Below are 17,762 nucleotides of genomic sequence, written 5' to 3' on the forward strand. Positions count from 1 at the left end.
AAGTTCACTCTGATTTGCTTATACCGCCAGCTGTCAGCTAAAGAAGTCTATATGACCAAGTCTTACAGTCTGTGATTCTAACCATGAAGTGATCCATGGAGTGATAAAAAGCAAAGAAAAAGGTAACAGACCACTACAATCAAAATCTGTCACGGTTCGAGACCAGAGAGGGTAGGACCCAAATGCAGGACGACAGTCAGGAAACTTTCAAAGTGTTTATTAACACCATAAAACAAGGAACACGAGAAGCACTGGGAAAATAACAAACACTAGGAAACAAGGAACACTAGGCGAAAACTACAAATAGAGGAGCGACAAGAAAACTGTGACTATAATAACTAATAATGCAACAAGGAATTGCACAAACAGGGGAGTATATATAGACACAGGGAGTAACAGGACACAGGTGGAACTAACTGACAATCAACACAGGGATAGGCTAAGACTAAAAGGACACAATTGCAAGACAGGAAAGCACAAAACCATATACAAAATAAAGGTAGGCTACACAGTGCAAGATCAACACTAACTGGAAATAAGAAACATGGGACACAAAACTACAAAATCACAGGAAAACAGTAAAGTAAAACACTAAATATCTAAAAACCAAGGAACACATGAAAGTACAATACATGTCACGGAACGTGACAAAATCAATTAAGCCCACAAGAATCACCAGCCATTCAGCAACCAAGACAGATTTACCAATTTCAAATAAAGTAGAAATAATCACTAAAACATATGATTTCTTAACAGGACTCTCGGACCACAATATTATATAATATTCTTCTGATCTTCTCCAGAAAACTCTCAAAACATTGTCTCAGTACAGCAGCTCAGCCCCAACCAAAACAATCAAAACAATCCCAAAGTATCTGCAACATAGCTTTGAGGTACAGTAAATTGTGTGATGATGTTGAGAGGGGGTGCAGTATTTTACTGTCAGAAATTGTCAAGGTGATGGATTGGAATCTTTTACCAGAAGAGGGAGCCAGAGGAAAGGGCATCCCTAGATAGATAAGGAATGCAGAGGTTTAATGAAAAACAGAGGATTACTATAAACAGGCACTTAAGTCTGGCCTAACAAACATTAATACAATGTTTTAAAACAACATGCAGGCTGTGTTATATTGTATGACTGCAGCAACTGCCAGGCAGAGATTGGCCGTTGGAACATTCCTGGCCTGCCTGATGACTTCAGCTCTCTCTCTCTCTCTCTCTCTCTCTCTCTCTCTCTCTCTCTCTCTCTCTCTCTCTCTCTCTCTCTCTCTCTCTCTGGCATGCAGGCACGACACATGCACGCAACGACACACGCATGCACGCATGCACGCACACACACACACACACACACACACACACACACACACACACACACACACACGACATCGGACGACATCTCTCAGAATAGTTCATCTCCTTCGGTCCACTCTGATGGTCCACATTTGAGGCCCGCTTTTACCGTCTGGGATGTGACTTTAGTAGCAGACATATGGTGTTGACTTCACTCAATCCTCTGCTCCGCTTCCTGTCTAACCTCCCCCACATCAACACTGGACAGAACAGTGCTTTCATAACCAGAACCACTCCCCACCCACCCTCCAGTGCCTCCACCCACTCTCCACTCTTCACCCACACTCCACCCACTCTCCACTCCCCACCCACCCTCCACCCACTCTCCACCCACTGCTGCAGCGCTCAGAATCATATATGGGTGCATTGTTGTATTTATTACTTTTCATAGGTTGAAATGCATTTTCTTACATTGATCGTTGTCTCGATCGTGATTCTGATGACAGTTGCGATGCTTTATAAACAAGTAAAGAATTTTAAAACAATCCTAAAAACAACCCGGAGCCAATATAGTGAAGCTAAAACTGGTGTAATATGTAATACTGATATTTTGACAGGAGACATCATGGCTCTTTGGGGTATTATTTGACCTTTAGTTTATTGTGTCTTGTTTCTTCCAGCCCAGCCTGGCATGGTGAACAAGAAAACGGCGAAGGAACAGACAGCATTGATGCTAGCGGTGGAAAAACAGCACACAGGCTGTGTCCGTCTGCTGCTGGAGAATGGAGCTAATCCTGAAATTGTGAACGAAGATCGAGAGACTCCGCTCTATAAAGGTGCCAGTGATGACATTGATGATGCAGGAATTAGCAGTGTTACGTATGTCTATTCAGTGGTTCCCAATGCTGTTCCTTAGAGACCCTACAGCTGATTGGATGGATGGATGGATGGATGGATGGATGGACTTTCAAGAGGATTGTAAATAAATGTGTTACCCAAATATGAAGGTATAAAGGTTTCTAAATGTTGTCCATGTACACATACTGTATATTCTGCCAGAGGGACTTCGATGGACTTCGTACCATGCAGATTCAAAAGCTGTATGATAAAGGGTAGCCTATAAAGTTTATGTGTGTTCTCCCCAGCATGTGAGAGGAACAATGCGGAACTGGTGGCCATCTTGTTGAACCATCGTGCAGCAGTCAACACCCCATGTATCCATGGACATACGGCGCTGCACGAAGCTGCTCGCCAGAACAACGTGGACATCTGTGAGATGTTGGTCGACGCCGGAGCCAAACTCCATGGCATGACTCCTCTGACTCCTCTGTCCATTGCCGCTCAGGGTGGAAAGTTAGAAGCGCTGTGCTTCCTTCTCAAACATGGTAGGTGGCATCACTGCTAGTATCCTATCCTACCAGGACCTTTAGTAGCCTACTGCTAGTAGACATACAGACGAAGTTCTATATTGTGTGTCCAGGTGCTGATATTAACGGTGCTGCAGCTGACGGTGCAACGCCGCTCTATGAAGCGTGTAAGAATGGCCGTGTGTCCATCGTGGAGGTGCTCCTGTCTCTCAAAGCAGACGTCAACAGATCCACCAAGTCTGGTCTTCTGCCCATCCATGTGGCTGTGCAGAAAGCTTACGCACGGTCAGAAGACTTCTCTGTTTACAATCAATCACTACAATGAAGGTGCTTTACAGTAATGAAAAACACCAGGCTCTCTGTGTTGCTGTGTTTTAATGTCTACTTTTCGTTCCTTCAGCATCGTGTCTCTGCTGATTCCCGTCACGTGCCGGAACAGAATCATGATAAGTGGCATCAGTCCGCTACACATCTCCGCAGAGCAAAACTGCAATGACATCATGGAACTTCTCCTGGAGGCGGGATTCGACCCCGACTGCCAGCTTTCTGAAGAGCGACGCAAGAAGTACGAGGACAAGCGCAGCACGGCGCTCTACTTCTCCGTCTACAACAGCAACCTGGAGGCCACTGAGATGCTGCTGGAGGCTGGAGCCAACCCCAACCTGGACTTGTCCAAGCCCCTTCTCGTTGCCATCAAGAAAGGCTCTTTGGGGGTGGCGTCCCTCCTCCTGAAGTACGGAGCTGACGTGAACGCCTCCATCTCCACCCAGCCCTCTGCGTTTCCCTCTGCGGTGCTCCTTAGCATGGACCACCTCCCCATGCTCAAACTGCTGCTGGACCACGGCTGCAACGCTCGCTCCTGTTTCACCTGCGTTTACGGCAGCAAGCCTCATCCCCCACAAACACACAGTGAAGAGCGGAGGAACTGGAACCGTGATTCTCCACGGAGCTGTGTCCAGGTGAGACCACTGTTATGTTTCTATTCAAGCTCACTCTTCATATATTATGAGTTGTTTTACAGTCAGTTTTGTTTTCTTCGATTGGTCATGGATCGTAGTAAGCAGAGCGAGAAATGCCGAGCAGCAAATAAAAGGGTAAAAATAGTCACATAAAGTGTGCAGTGAGCACAATTAAGTTAGCCTGGTTAATAAACCAGACTAATATCGCACGGATCCGCGGGATATTAGTCTGGGGAGGCTCAGCTTGGATTTCATTTCCAGGGAAACATTTTCTCTTTGACGCAATTGGTCAGAGATACTGTCAGTCAAAGGTCTCAAGCATTGAACGTCACTGTACCAAAGCCCGCCCATATTGCATACCGTGTCCCTATTGGGCGCACACATTCTCGTGTGTAGGAAATGGGTGTAAAATTGAGCCTCTCCAGACCGAAATCCGCCGGTAGGCAATTCTTTTTGCCAACGGCTGATTCGGTCTGGTTTATTAACCAGGCTACAATGAAGTGCCACAAAGAAACTATAGGGCACTGGGTCAACAAACTAGCATTTGTCCAAATATCACAAGAATAATTAACCAACACCACGTTTATCGGCATAGTAAACTAGCATAATGAGCCATGCTGGCTTGGAAGACATCTAGGACACTGACAGTCAAACACAGGTTAAATAGTGGAAAGAAAGGAGGAGGTTGCAGATTAATCAGGGGAAGAATCAGGGGAGAGTGGAGTGGATAGAGGAAGAGAGAGAGGAGGAGGGGTCAGGTTATGCTTTTTCTTTTTAAAGATATTTTTGGGCATTTTTGCCTTAGAAGAGTAGCAGCAGTAGGTAGAAGGGAAATGGGGAGAGAGATGGGGGGGGGAAGACACACAGTAAAGTACATCGGGATGGGGCCTCGAACCTGCGACACACTGTACATGCTGGATTCCCAGCCAAGGTGCCTGGACCACTAATATGCCAGCGCAGGCCAGGTTACATGTAGTGATTGTTTGAGGGTGAATGAGTTTAGGTGAGAGAGAGAGAGAGAGAGAGAGAGAGAGAGAGAGAGAGAGAGAGAGAGAGAGAGAGAGAGAGAGAGAGAGAGAGGAAGAGAGAGAATGCATGTAATCTGAGATCTGTATAGTAACAGAGAGGTTAGTGGGACAGCAGCAGCATAGTTTCCTGGCTGTCTAGTTGTGTGTTTTTTCTATATCCGATCTATAGTTGTATGTTTTCTATCCTGTGTAGTTCTGTGAGGCTGTGTCCAAGCCGTCCATCAATCACTTGGTGGGACCTCTCATTTCTCTGCTGTTAAACTACGTCAGCCACGTCAGGCTGTGTTCCAGACTGATGGAACATCTGGTCTCTTCTCCACTCTGCACAGAAGTCAAGTTAAAAGCAGGTACGTTAGACAGCCGAGAGAGGCTTTTTCAAGAACTAGTTACAGCGATATGAGTCATATGACATAACATACGTGTGTGTGTGTGTGTGTGTGTGTGTGTGTGTGTGTGTGTGTGTGTGTGTGTGTGTGTGTGTGTGTGTGTGTGTGTGTGTGTGTGTGTGCGTGCGTGCGTATGTGCGCGTGTGCGTGCGTGTGTTACAGTGCCTCCTCATCCTCTCATGCAGCTGTGCAGACTGAGGATCAGACATCTGGTTGGTGCTGGCAGGTTAAAGCTCCTCAGGGATTTAGATCTTCCTTCCAGACTCGTCAAGTTTCTCTGCTATGAAGTGGACTGTTCACTGGACCTGGACACTTAACAGACAAATGGATTAAACCACTGGTGGTCACTCAACGATCTCTGCCTACTGAAACGCCTGGGGAAATAAAGTAGTTTGGGCAGCATTATGTGACTGATTTCTGTTCTATTTCTATTTAGGGACCAAGCCAAAGGGTCAAAGGCCCCTATTGTTATATGATCCACTCCTGGGACTTTCGTAGCCTGGTTAATTTTGTGCTGAAGTCTGGACCCTGCTAATGGTTGGCTGTGGGAGTACAGCGTTGACAGACAACCCCTTCAGCCAATCAGCGTAACAAAACAAGTGAGATCATCTCCAGTATCCAGTCCATGCTTTTATGGCTTGGCTCTGTCATACGGCTGCTTGCAGCTATATTTATTTTTTGAAAGGCGCAAACATCCAGCGTTTGTTTACCGACCACAAACCTCGTCTTAAACAAACATTAAATTCCCATTGACAATGAATGGAGAATTTTACGTCGTATAGTGTCTGAGCAAATAGGCATGTCTAATTTACGTCATGATGATGTACGATGATAAGAGCGCCCTTCACTTCACACGGGTGTGATTTATATTTTTCTCATTACATACATAGTCTAGGTTCTGACATTTTGAATGTATTGCATATGTTTTGCTAAATGTATTATGTAATGTTTTGGTTTTTAAGGGTTCCAATCATACTACAGCTTCGTAGCCTTTTCACGTAAACATTTCAATAAAGTGAGAGATGAAGTTGTCGCAAACAAAATGTTTTATTGAATACAAGGTAACATTTTGCGATGAGACTTTACGTTCATCGCCAAAATGCAGATGGATGTGGGCTGCTTGTTGCATTCTGAAAAGACAATGACAAGTGTCAGAGGCATGCAGTGCATGAATCGCCTGATTTGGCTGACTGCAGATTGGCTAGAAGTCTCTCAAGCTGTGAATGACAACAAGAGATCTTCCTTATTTAATTTACACTTAGAGTTACTGTATACATTAGTTTGAAAGTCTCCTGGTTGGCTGCATGGAACTAAATTTGATTTGTGTAAAAGTTTCATCGTAACTTTACCCGCAGCCAGTGTTCCATATACAAATACTCAAAATCCAACCGACGCGCAGAGCGTTTCACTTGATAAGAATTCAGAATCTCAACAAAATAGGTGACACAATATCTGCCTCTGAAAATATACTATGCTACGCCTTTGATATCAAAGCCTGAATGGCCAAATCACTGCCCTGGTTTCAGACATGTGAAGCCTTATCATGCTTCAGATATGTGCGATGAGGAATGATCTGCCTCTCAAGAGACATTAGGCCTATGCTACGCATTTGATAGCAAAGCCTGGATGGCTAAATCACTGCCCTTTCAGATATGTGAAGACATATCTGGTTTCAGACATGTGGGATGACCACTGATTAACAGTTACAGCCTATCTTCCTCTGAAAATATGTCAATATGTCAGGGCTGTGTTTTTGACCCAGTCAAGGTCAAGGTCGCTGAGATGTAAACAATAACAGCTGACCAGTTGTTGCATGGCATCCCTACAATGGGACAGGAGGGGGGGGGGGGGGTGACACACACTTACAGTAGCCTTCCCATTTGTAAACCTGCAATCTTTGGAGCGAGTGAAATGTGCTTCATGAATATTGTTGGATAAAGTGTCTGAAATCATGTGACAGTCTAAGAATAAAGTAAGAGAAAGAGAGACAGTCTGCGAGTCTGACAGAGAAGAGGAGGACAACAGGAGAGGACCACAATCTGCATTATAAATGTAAGGACATCTAACATGAATTCTGTGGTTAGTTATGAATAGTATGTTTACTATAAGCATTATCTCTGTCATTATGAATACAATGGTTACGTAACACCAACATTGTGGTTAGTAGGGTTATACTCTGAGTATCAATTATTTAACATTAATACTGTGGTTAGTTTTGATTATTGCTACTTTACATTAATACTGTGGTTACTGTAGTTATTCGAACAGATCCAACCCCACACACAAGGGGTGTGTGGGGTTGGATCATGTCCTGAAGGTGCAGGGGTGCGGTGCGGTGCCGTGCCCTCAATTGCCTTGTAGGACATCACCAATGTCATTATTCCGATGGCCCAATATATTCTTAAACCACATTGGCCCGACACACTAACCTAACGGTATGAATAATGTCTGAATTATGAGTGGACCGTAGTGCTTTGTACTGGCCGTAAGGTGTAACAGATGTGACCTTGTGTTGTGAAGCACCTCAGACCAGGATTCTCAGTTGAGTTGATTTATTTTATACTGATCTGCTCTTGGTTTTCCAGTTTCCACATTAACATTTTGCTGGAAATAGAACAGATGCAGTAGAGTGCCAACACTGTATTAGGACGCAGCAGGTTAAGAGACAAATGAATACAACGTTTCGGCGGTTAAGCCTTCATCAGGGAATCTGGCTATTGGCTATTGGCTATTGGCTATGGCGTGTGTGGCCACGTTCTTGTTTTTTCAAGATTCCCTCAGCAGAATCACAAAGTAGGACATTCATTTACGGAAAAAAATAAGAAAAAAATAAGTTTGTGCTTATCTCCGAGGAAATATAGTGGCCCTCTCCATCATCAAAGTTGCCCACCCCTGGTTTAGTGTCTAATATTAAGGACCTCATCATGGCCTTGTGGTGGGGGTTGACAGAGCTGCACTGCCACTCGGTCAGATAAGCTGAGCGTCACATGATCAACTAAACATGGTACACATGGCTGGACCAGGACGACAGCTGAGCATGGACATCATTTGTTTGGAATGGCTCAGGAATCTCAGATTTTTGAGCCCCTCCTATATACAGCTTTTGTCCACACACGTCTCATATTTGCCATTGAGAATGAAAGGAGAAATTTGGTCATAATGTCCCTCATTATGACGTAAATTTGTGGCAACACAAACATTAAATGTCATTGACAATGAAGGAAAAATGTCATATGTAGACGAGAAAATCGGCTAACCAATCATATAAATTCAGTTGTTCATGAGATGATGTATGATGATTATAATGATAAGAGTGCCCCTCACTTCACACGGGTGTGATTATTTCTGTATCGTCTTGTTATTTTCCCTTATCAGCATCGTCATGGAGACAGCCAGCCATTCTGTGGCAGGAGCCTCTGGTCCATCGTTGGGGTTTGAGAACTTTTCTTTCTACACCAACCTGTCTGATGAGGAGCTGATCCAGATAGCCATCGAACGCAGCTTCAGTGCTGCGTTCGATGGCAACACAACTCCATCCACAGATATCAGACAAACTCCATGTCCACCCAATGCAGAGGTCTCTCAGCACACCACCCAATACCACCCAATACCTTCAGAGCACCAGCACTCAGCCCAGCACCCAACATGCTCTATGCCCAAAAGCTGCCCCAGCTCTAGTCCCAACCCCCTACTGACTCACAGAATCACCGCTCAGTACAGTTCTCCCAATCCTCCGGCTCCGACCACAATTCGTGCTGACCGGTAGGTGCCTGACCGACAAATTAATATGACGTCAATTTGTTCTTATTGACAAAACCTATAGCCTAACAATTTAACGAAGAAGGAGTATACTATACAGCCTTATCTTCAAGTGAACACGACAGTCACATGTGGCATATTGCAGTGCCAATGGAAACATTACACATGTTGCCCCAGAAACAGAGTGAGTTGAAACACCAGTAACACAGACCAAATCAATAACATAAATAATAATGTGTCCCCGGCATTTAACCCATCCAAAGTAACAATATCAATATTTGTATTAGAATCATAGACTGTAAAAAATACAAAGCGTTCCGCGGGTCTAACATGAACGTAAAATGAAGCCTGTCAGTCCTTGAATTGTACATCACCATCTTTCTAGATCCATTTGGGCCCAGCTGGCCATTGGCTGGCCCAGAGAACGAGGCGGGACTTACCGCCTTCTTCTCCGTTGGTTTTTATTTTGACTCGAGTGGGTGGGGAATCCCGATCATAGACTGTAACGGTAGCCACGCCCCTCAGAACATACGCGATTTTATGGTCATTTCTTTTATAAATGGGACTATAATTTTCCAAAAAGAATATTATGACATTAGAAATGAGACTTTAAACTAGTGACTGGAAGCAGAAAGTATTCATGACCATGTTTATTAAGGTAATATAGTCTAGGTGAAGTTGGGCCCAAATACATGGACTTCTATGGGGCTATGGGTTTTTTTGGCGCCACAACAGGCCATTATATGAACTTTCAGGAAATCCCGATTTCCTTGGTGGCTTCACAAAATATCTGTCTGACTGCCCCCCTGATTAGAATATAAAAAAAGGAAGAGAAAAAACAATTTGAGAATCATAAGATCTCCATTCTCCAGAGCAAGAGATTCCATGGTCGAGTCATTTAAGAGTCAGTGTGACGTGCCGTGCAGCGACGTCGTCCACCCTCGACTATATTCGCTCACATGCAGTCTCTGTTTGAGTGAGGTTTTGCGTCCCCAAAGACCTTTATTGGTTGAGATCTACACGCTACTATTTAATGGTTATTTCATTGGTTCAGGCTAGGTCGCAACAATATGGCCAACACCCAACACTCGCCTGTGCAGATACAGTATGGGGTGTTTCAGTGTATGTGGTGTATTGTTTTCTAGGGTGAAAGATCCTCTGATGGAAGCGATAAAGACTGGTGACGCCGACAGAGTCAGAAAGCTAGTTAACGTCCCAGGATGCAACCTGGTGTCCAGTAAGCCTGGCTGGCTGTCAATCCATCAGGCAGCCGCCTATGGCCAGGAGGCCTGCCTCAGAGTGCTGCTGACAGGTAACACACAGTTACCTGTTATTGTCCTTCTGAAGAACACTTTGCCAGCAGACATGGTTGGGGATGATTATTATTATTATTATTATTATTATTATTACAATAATAATAATAATAATAATAATAATAATAATTATTATTATTATTATTAGTATTATCTTCTCTCTGTTTAGTTTAGTGTGTCTTGTTTCTTCCAGCCCAGCCTGGGATGTTGAACGAGAAAACAGCGAAGAAACAGACAGCGTTGATGTTAGCGGTCAACGATCAGAGTGCAAGCTGTGTCTCTCTGCTGCTGGAGAGAGGAGCTGATCCTGAAATTGTGAATGAGGATCAAGATACTCCTCTCAATAAAGGTACAGACCACAGTTTGTGCTGCAGTTAGTCATTGATAATGCAGGAATAAGCAGTGTTATGTTTAGTCAGTGGTTCCCAGTGCAGTTCCTTTGTGACCTAGGCCTACTACTGTTGGTCTTCTCTCCTACCAGGGCTTCTAACACTGCTGGATTCCTATCCTATAATAATAATAATAATAATAAACTTTATTTGTATAGCACTTTTCATACATAAATGCAGCTCAGAGTGCTTCACAGGGCAGGACACAAAAATAAAATACAATAAAACACAAGTAGTTAAAATGATAAAACAATAGCAGAGAACAAAACTGAATATAAGAACATAAAATAAATAAAAACACATAAAAAAATAAAAATAAAACTCAACTAAAAGCAATCAACAGAAGCTATTGTATATATGTTTACCAAAACAATGTCTGTTATCCCCAGCATGTGCGAGGAACAATGCAGAGCTGGTGGCCCTTTTGTTAAGGTACGGCGCAGCAGTCAACACTCGATGTATCCATGGGTATACAGCGCTGCATGCAGCTGTTTCTCAGAACAATGTGGAGATCTGCGAGATGTTGGTTAAAGCCGGAGCCAAAATCAGTGCAACCAGCAACTATGGAATGACTCCTCTGTCCACTGCTGCTCAGAATGGAGCGTTAGAAACACTACGCTTCCTTCTCAAACACGGTAGGCACATGGGTAACAGGACAACTCACCCCTTTTCTGTTTTCCTCCCGGAATTTTACCTAGTGAGGGGTGGGAGAGGCTGGACGGCAGCTGGACTTTAAATATCTCTAACTATAAACTTTCACGACAGCAGACGTATTTATGAAATGGCTACTGCAGTGGCCGAGGCGGTTCCGTAACCGTCTGGGCACCCGACTGGTAATCCAGTCGCAGTGTGCCGTGGGTTCGACTCCCGAACCCGACACGGCCTTTACTGCATGTCTTCCCCCATCTCTCTCCCGTTTCCTGTCAGCCTACTGTCTGTCCCTTAAAAGAAAAAACAATAAAAGGCGTAAGCCGCAAAAACATATCTTAAAAAAAAAAGGCTACTGCAGTGAAGTCGGTTCCCAGAAGTTGTTGTAGGCGGTGGGGATTATCTGACGAGGTAACATTTGAGTGGGCAAAACCTATTATACTACAGGGTCAATAATAAGTAAAATGATAAAGCCTTTCCATATAGGAATATAATTTTATATTTTCCAAAAATAATACAAACAGCCAATAGCATAATAACAAGTTATCCCCCTCACTGGGGAAAATGCGGAAAAAAAACGGACAAGCACTGGGGTGAATTGTCCAGTATTCGGCACATGATACCCTAGTGCTGATGGAACACGCACCCAGCGTCCACAGCATACCCGGCAGGAACCCGGGACCTTCTAGCTGTCAGCGCTACTGACTGCGCCATTGTGCCTGTTGCTGGGTTTATATTTTACTAGGACCCATAGTACTGATGGTTTTCTATAGCAATACTAGATTGAGGTTTTATCATAGGTTGTTGGACAGAGGGACAGACAGGCAGGCAGGCGCAGATAGACGGACAGATTGTGTTCTATTGTGTGTCCAGGTGCTGATATTAACGGCGCTGCAGCTGACGGTGCAACGCCGCTCTATGAAGCGTGTAAGAATGGTCACGTGTCCACCGTGGAGGTGCTCCTGTCTCTCAAAGCACTCGTCAGCAGATCCTCCAAGTCTGGTCTTCTGCCCATCCATGTGGCTGTGCAGAATTCTCACTCCCGGTCAGAACACTTCTCTGGTTACAATCAATCACTAATAACCTTCTACAGTGAAGTTGCTTTACAGTAATGAAAGACACCAGGCTCTGTGTTCCTGTGGTTTTAAGGTCTACTTTTTGTTCCTTCAGCATCGTGTCCCTGCTGATTCCCGTCACCAGCCAGAACAGAATCATGAAAAGCGGCATCAGTCCGCTGCACATCGCTGCAGAGCGCAACTGCAATGACATCATGGGACTTCTCCTAGAGGCGGGATTCGACCCCGACTTCCAGCTTTCTGAAGAGCGACATAACAAGTACGAAGACAAGCGCAGCACTGCGCTCTACTTCTCCGTCTACAACAGCAACCTGGAAGCTGCTGAGATGCTGCTGGAGGCTGGAGCCAACCCCAACCTGGACCTGTTCAACCCCCTGCAGGTTGCCATCAGGAGAGGTTATATGGAGATGGCGTCCCTCCTCCTAAAGTACGGAGCTGACGTGAATGCCTACATGTCCACCCAGCCCTCTGCGTTTCCCTCTGCGGTGCTCCTTAGCATGGACCACCTCCGCATGCTTAAACTGCTGCTGGACCACGGCTGTAACGCTCGCTCCTGTTTCACCTGCGTTTACGGCAGCAAGCCTCATCCCACACAGACACACAGTGAAGAGCAGAGGAACTGGCACCGTCTTCAGGTGAGACTTATATTTCTATTATACTGTAGCTCACTCTTCATATAAGACAAAAACAAATGTTTGTTTCCATTGTGAGAACAACGGTTGAGTGTCAACAATATATATCAAAATTGGTCCGGCCCATTTATGGCCCACATAATCCACCCACTTGGAGCAATGAATCCCTTTATATGGCCAGATCTGATTTGCCAGAGCTGTTTAAACAGTGCTCTGGCCCAGTGCTGCATGGGGAGAAATACTTTTAGTGCCATCCCAGGGATGCCACGGTCGGAAAGGGCCGGTGTCCAGGAAAAGCTGGTGGTTCAGTATATCAAATAACTGTGCTGATAAGGATCAGCAGGACTGGATAGGTATTAGTGGGCATGGGCAGCATGGCATATTCTGCAGGCACACGCCGTTGCCTCTTGCTGCTGCTGGCTGTACAGGCTGCTAGTAGCGCTGGCCCGTTCCCGCAGTGCATCGGTGGTACACGGAGACTCGACACGAATCACGATACGGTATATTGATTCTGTGCGTGCACGGTTCAATGTGAGAAGGACCTTCCGATGTCATCAAACCTGTTTACACAATTTACCCATGTTTGTTTACCCTCTGGTGTTGTGGCTGTGGGTGTCACTCACTTTGATGAGGTAGCCAGGTATGAGGGTATTGAGGTCATTGAAGGCAGAGCCACTTTGACTATGTTTAAAAGGTTATCAAGTTGTAATCTGAGATCTGTAGGGAGGTAACAGAGAGCTTAGTGGGACAGCAGCAGCATAGTTTCCAGGCTGTCTATAGTTGTGTGTTAGCTACCCTGTCTAGTTGTGTGTTTTCTACCCTGTCTTTGTGTGTTTTCTATCCTGTCTAGTTGTGTGTTTTATATCCTGTGTAGTTCTGTGAGGCTGTGTCCAAGCCGTCCATCAGTCACTTGGTGGGACCTCTCATTTATCTGCTGTTAAACTACGTCAGCCACGTCAGGCTGTGTTCCAGACTGATGGAACATCTGGTCTCTTCTCCACTCTGGACCGAAATCAAGATCAAAGCAGGTACATTTATTATCCACTGAAACAGACAGTGCAGAGACAGACAGTATAGGACAGCTGAGAGAGACAGACAGTCAGATCTGATTGTAGATCAGGTGTGGTGCTGGAGAGTACTGTATATTATTTTCTCCAATAACTGCATGCTTGTGTTTGCAGTGCCTCCTCATCCTCTCATGCAGCTGTGCAGACTGAGGATCAGACATCTGGTTGGTGTTGGCAGGTTAAAGCTCCTCAGGGATGTAGATCTTCCTTCCAGACTCATCAAGTTTCTTTGCTATGAAGTGGACTGTTCACTGGACCTGGACACTTAAACAGACCAATGGATTAAACCCCTGGTCACTCAAAGATCTCTGCCCACTGGAACGTCAGGGGAAAAAAACTAAACAAAGGTTAATTGCAGAACAAGTGAAAAGACTTTAGGGTGGTAGTAGTAATATGATCTGTCTTCAAAGCAGCAAGGTTGTAATAGTTTTGGGATTTCCATTTTAGTTTTAGTTCGTTTTGACATAAAAACAAAGTTTTCATTCGTTTCTGGAGTGGATTTGCTAGTTTTTATTAGTTTTTTTGCTATTAGTTTTAGTTATTTTTCATTCATTTTTTAGTTAGTCTTAGTTTCAGTTTTGTATTTGTATACTTTCGGTTATCAGATTATAAACAATTGTCACGTCAAGGTGCCACATGGTGGTGCCGACAACTAGTACGCCAAAAATACCAGTTTTTATTTATTTAGGTTAAGGGTGGGCACTCGGGGACGGGCGGAGCACCTGGTTCCCCGGGCCTGTTCGGAAATCACACAGGGTATGGAGGAGTCCCAGGGGCGGGCGGTTCTTTTGGCCGCGGGACGCCACCACTTAAGGCCCAGGAGGGGTGCTTAACGGAAATGCTGCTGGTTTTCTGCCCTACCAGGACCTCTAGTACTGCTGGTTTTATCTCTCTAGTACTGCTGGTTTTACCTCTTACGAGGACCTCTAGTACTGCTGGTTTTATCTCCTATACCAGGACCTATAGTACTGCAGGTTATATCTCCTACCAGGACCTCTAGTACTGCTGGTTTTATCTCCTACCAGGACCTCTATAACTGCTGGTTTTAGATCCTACCAGGACCTCCTAATAGTCCTAGTAGTAGAGGTCCTGGTAAGGAGATAGGAGATGGTAAAACCAGCATTATATTACAAGAACATCTTGAGGAACAGGGATGACCACCAGTGGTTTACAATGAATGCAAGCAGGATTCTTTACTATACACCCTAAATACACCCATAATACCTTACTTCCCTGTAAATCAATGTAATTAACATATTGTTGTTATTATTAGATTCATGTTCATCGTACCATCATACCATCGGTATCTTCATCTGATAAAACCATGTCAGATTTCATATCAGCAACATCTTAGATCCTAGATCAGACATTGGGTGTTTCTGATGTACTTGACTATATCACATATTTGTACACCATATTTTGTGTGTGTGTGTGTGTGTGTGTGTGTGTGTGTGTGTGTGTGTGTGTGTGTGTGTGTGTGTGTGTGTGTGTGTGTGTGTGTGTGTGTGTGTGTGTGCGCGCGCGCGCGCTTGCGTGCATACGTGTGTGGTCAAACATTGTGGAATTGTAATAAATATTGTACAGCATGCCACATTTTGCACTTATAATGAGCTGTAATGAATCTACTGTAGTATTGTACATGTTTGGCATTATTTGTTTGGACTGGTTTTGACTGATTTCTGACATTGGGGCCAAAGTGTACTTTATTTATTTGTCTTCCTCTCATTACAATTGGTTCTGAGGTTCTGTATGGCATGTGTGTTTAGCTACATGTACTATGTGTAATGTTTACTTCTGTTTAAGGGTGCTAATCTACAGCATTGCAGCTTTTTCAACATAAAGATTATTTCCAAAGTCTCCTGTTCCATACTTAGACCCAAAAATGTACTGTATATTTTGTTGTCGTTAGATAACATTTTGTCCACAAGTTCATGCTGAATTGATATTTTGTAGAATGGGTACAGTTCAACGAAAGTACAGGTCAATAGAATAAATCTGCTAATAAGAAAAACATGTTTACATAAGGTGTGAGGATCAACGATCTGCCTCTGAAAAGAAATTAATATGCTACGCCTCTGATATCAAATTCTGGATGGCCTGGATGTTAATGACAGTAAAAATTAGGTTTGGGACACAACCTTGGTGTCATAATGGACAGCACATAAAGCATAAAAATGTTTTAACAGGAACACATATATATATTTTTTTTTTAGATATTTTTTTGCGGCTTACGCCTTTTATTGATTTTTGAAGGGACAGACAGTAGGCTGACAGGAAACGGGAGAGAGATGGGGGGATGACATGCAGTAAAGGCCGTGTCGGGTCCGGGAGTCGAACCCGCGGCACACTGCGACTGGATTACCAGTCCGGTGCCCAGACCGTTACGCTACGGCCTGGGCCGGAACACATATTTTAACAGGAAATCTCCCCCTAGTAGTAAAAAATAAAACCTTCAAATAAACGTAACAGTTAAAAAATAATCAAATTCAGCATGCATTAAGGTTGGTGAACATGCATTAAGGTTGGTGAACATGCATTAAGGTTGGCGAACATGCATTAAGGTTAGCGAACATGCATTAAGGTTGGTGAACATGCATTAACCCATTTAGATGATTTTGATGTCGAAATTAAAATCATGACAATTGTCTGAACAACTGTCTGACAATTGTCTGAAAAAAATGTTTCTATATCAGTGGTGCTCAATATTTCATGTCAAGGACCCCAAAGATTATATAATTGGCGCCGACCCCCATCAGAAAATACGTTGTTCCAGGGACCCCCCAGAAGCAAAGATATGAGTTTGCTCTGAAAGAATATATAGCCTATTCATAGATTTGCGCCACATTTTCGTGATTAAAAAAAAATAGCAGACCTACAAGCTCGTAGCGCGGCACTCGGTGCCATGCTATGAGCTTGAAGATCTGCTATTTTTCAATAGCTAAAGCATAACATAATGCTTAAAACACCAAAAGGGGTTCCCGCCCTGGGTTGGCGAACATGCATTAAGGTTGGTGAAAATGCATTAAGGTTTGCAAACATGCATTAAGGTTGGCGAACATGCATTAAGGTTGGCGAACATGCATCAAGGTTGGCGAACATGCATTAATGTTGGCGAACATGCATTAAGGTTGGCGAACAACGAACATGCATTAAGGTTGGCGAACAACGAACATGCATTAAGGTTGGCGAACATGCATTAATGTTGGCGAACATGCATTATGGTTGGCGAACAACGAACATGCATTAAGGTTGGCGAACATGCATCAAGGTTGGCGAACATGCATTATGGTTGGCGAACAACGAACATGCATTAAGGTTGGCGAACATGCATTAAGGTTGGCGAACATGCATTATGGTTGGCGAACAACGAACATGCATTAAGGTTGGCGAACATGCATTAAGGTTGGCGAACATGCATTAAGGTTGGCGAACATGCATCAAGGTTGGTGAACATGCATTAAGGTTGGCGAACATGCATTAAGGTTGGCGAACATGCATTAAGGTTGGCGAACATGCATTATGGTTGGCGAACATGCATTAAGGTTGGCGAACATGCATTAAGGTTGGCGAACATGCATTATGGTTGGCGAACAACGAACATGCATTAAGGTTGGCGAACATGCATTATGGTTGGCGAACAACGAACATGCATTAAGGTTGGCGAACATGCATTATGGTTGGCGAACATGCATTAAGGTTGGCGAACATGCATTATGGTTGGCGAACATGCATTAAGGTTGGCGAACATGCATTATGGTTGGCGAACATGCATTAAGGTTGGCGAACATGCATTATGGTTGGCGAACATGCATTAAGGTTGGCGAACATGCATTAAGGTTGGCGAACAT

General features: G+C 44.2%; 2 protein-coding genes across 2 annotated transcripts in view; both read left to right on the forward strand.

The window, feature by feature from the left end:
• LOC310876479 (ankyrin repeat and SOCS box protein 2-like) overlaps positions 1-6,057 on the forward strand; it is an 18,535-nt gene extending 12,478 nt beyond the window's left edge. The window contains exons 4-9 of the mRNA XM_083790022.1: positions 1,971-2,126; positions 2,436-2,675; positions 2,771-2,942; positions 3,058-3,616; positions 4,838-4,991; positions 5,193-6,057. Of these exons, the coding sequence (XP_083646148.1) occupies positions 1,971-2,126; positions 2,436-2,675; positions 2,771-2,942; positions 3,058-3,616; positions 4,838-4,991; positions 5,193-5,347 (1,436 nt within the window). The 3' untranslated portion in view covers positions 5,348-6,057. The remainder of the gene's footprint in view (positions 1-1,970; positions 2,127-2,435; positions 2,676-2,770; positions 2,943-3,057; positions 3,617-4,837; positions 4,992-5,192) is intronic.
• Positions 6,058-7,031: 974 nt separating this feature from the next.
• Positions 7,032-15,744, forward strand: LOC310876477 (ankyrin repeat and SOCS box protein 2-like). Its single transcript, XM_083790020.1, has 9 exons — positions 7,032-7,082; positions 8,406-8,792; positions 9,935-10,101; positions 10,296-10,451; positions 10,881-11,126; positions 12,013-12,184; positions 12,310-12,850; positions 13,722-13,875; positions 14,029-15,744. Exons 2-9 carry the CDS (start codon positions 8,413-8,415, stop codon positions 14,181-14,183), a joined length of 1,971 nt encoding a protein of 656 aa, XP_083646146.1. The 5' UTR covers positions 7,032-7,082; positions 8,406-8,412; the 3' UTR covers positions 14,184-15,744.
• The last annotated feature ends 2,018 nt before the right edge of the window (positions 15,745-17,762 follow it).

The sequence above is a fragment of the Protomyctophum parallelum genome (assembly GCF_964188405.1).
Source record: "Protomyctophum parallelum genome assembly, chromosome: 19".
In the NCBI taxonomy this organism is placed as follows: domain Eukaryota; kingdom Metazoa; phylum Chordata; class Actinopteri; order Myctophiformes; family Myctophidae; genus Protomyctophum; species Protomyctophum parallelum.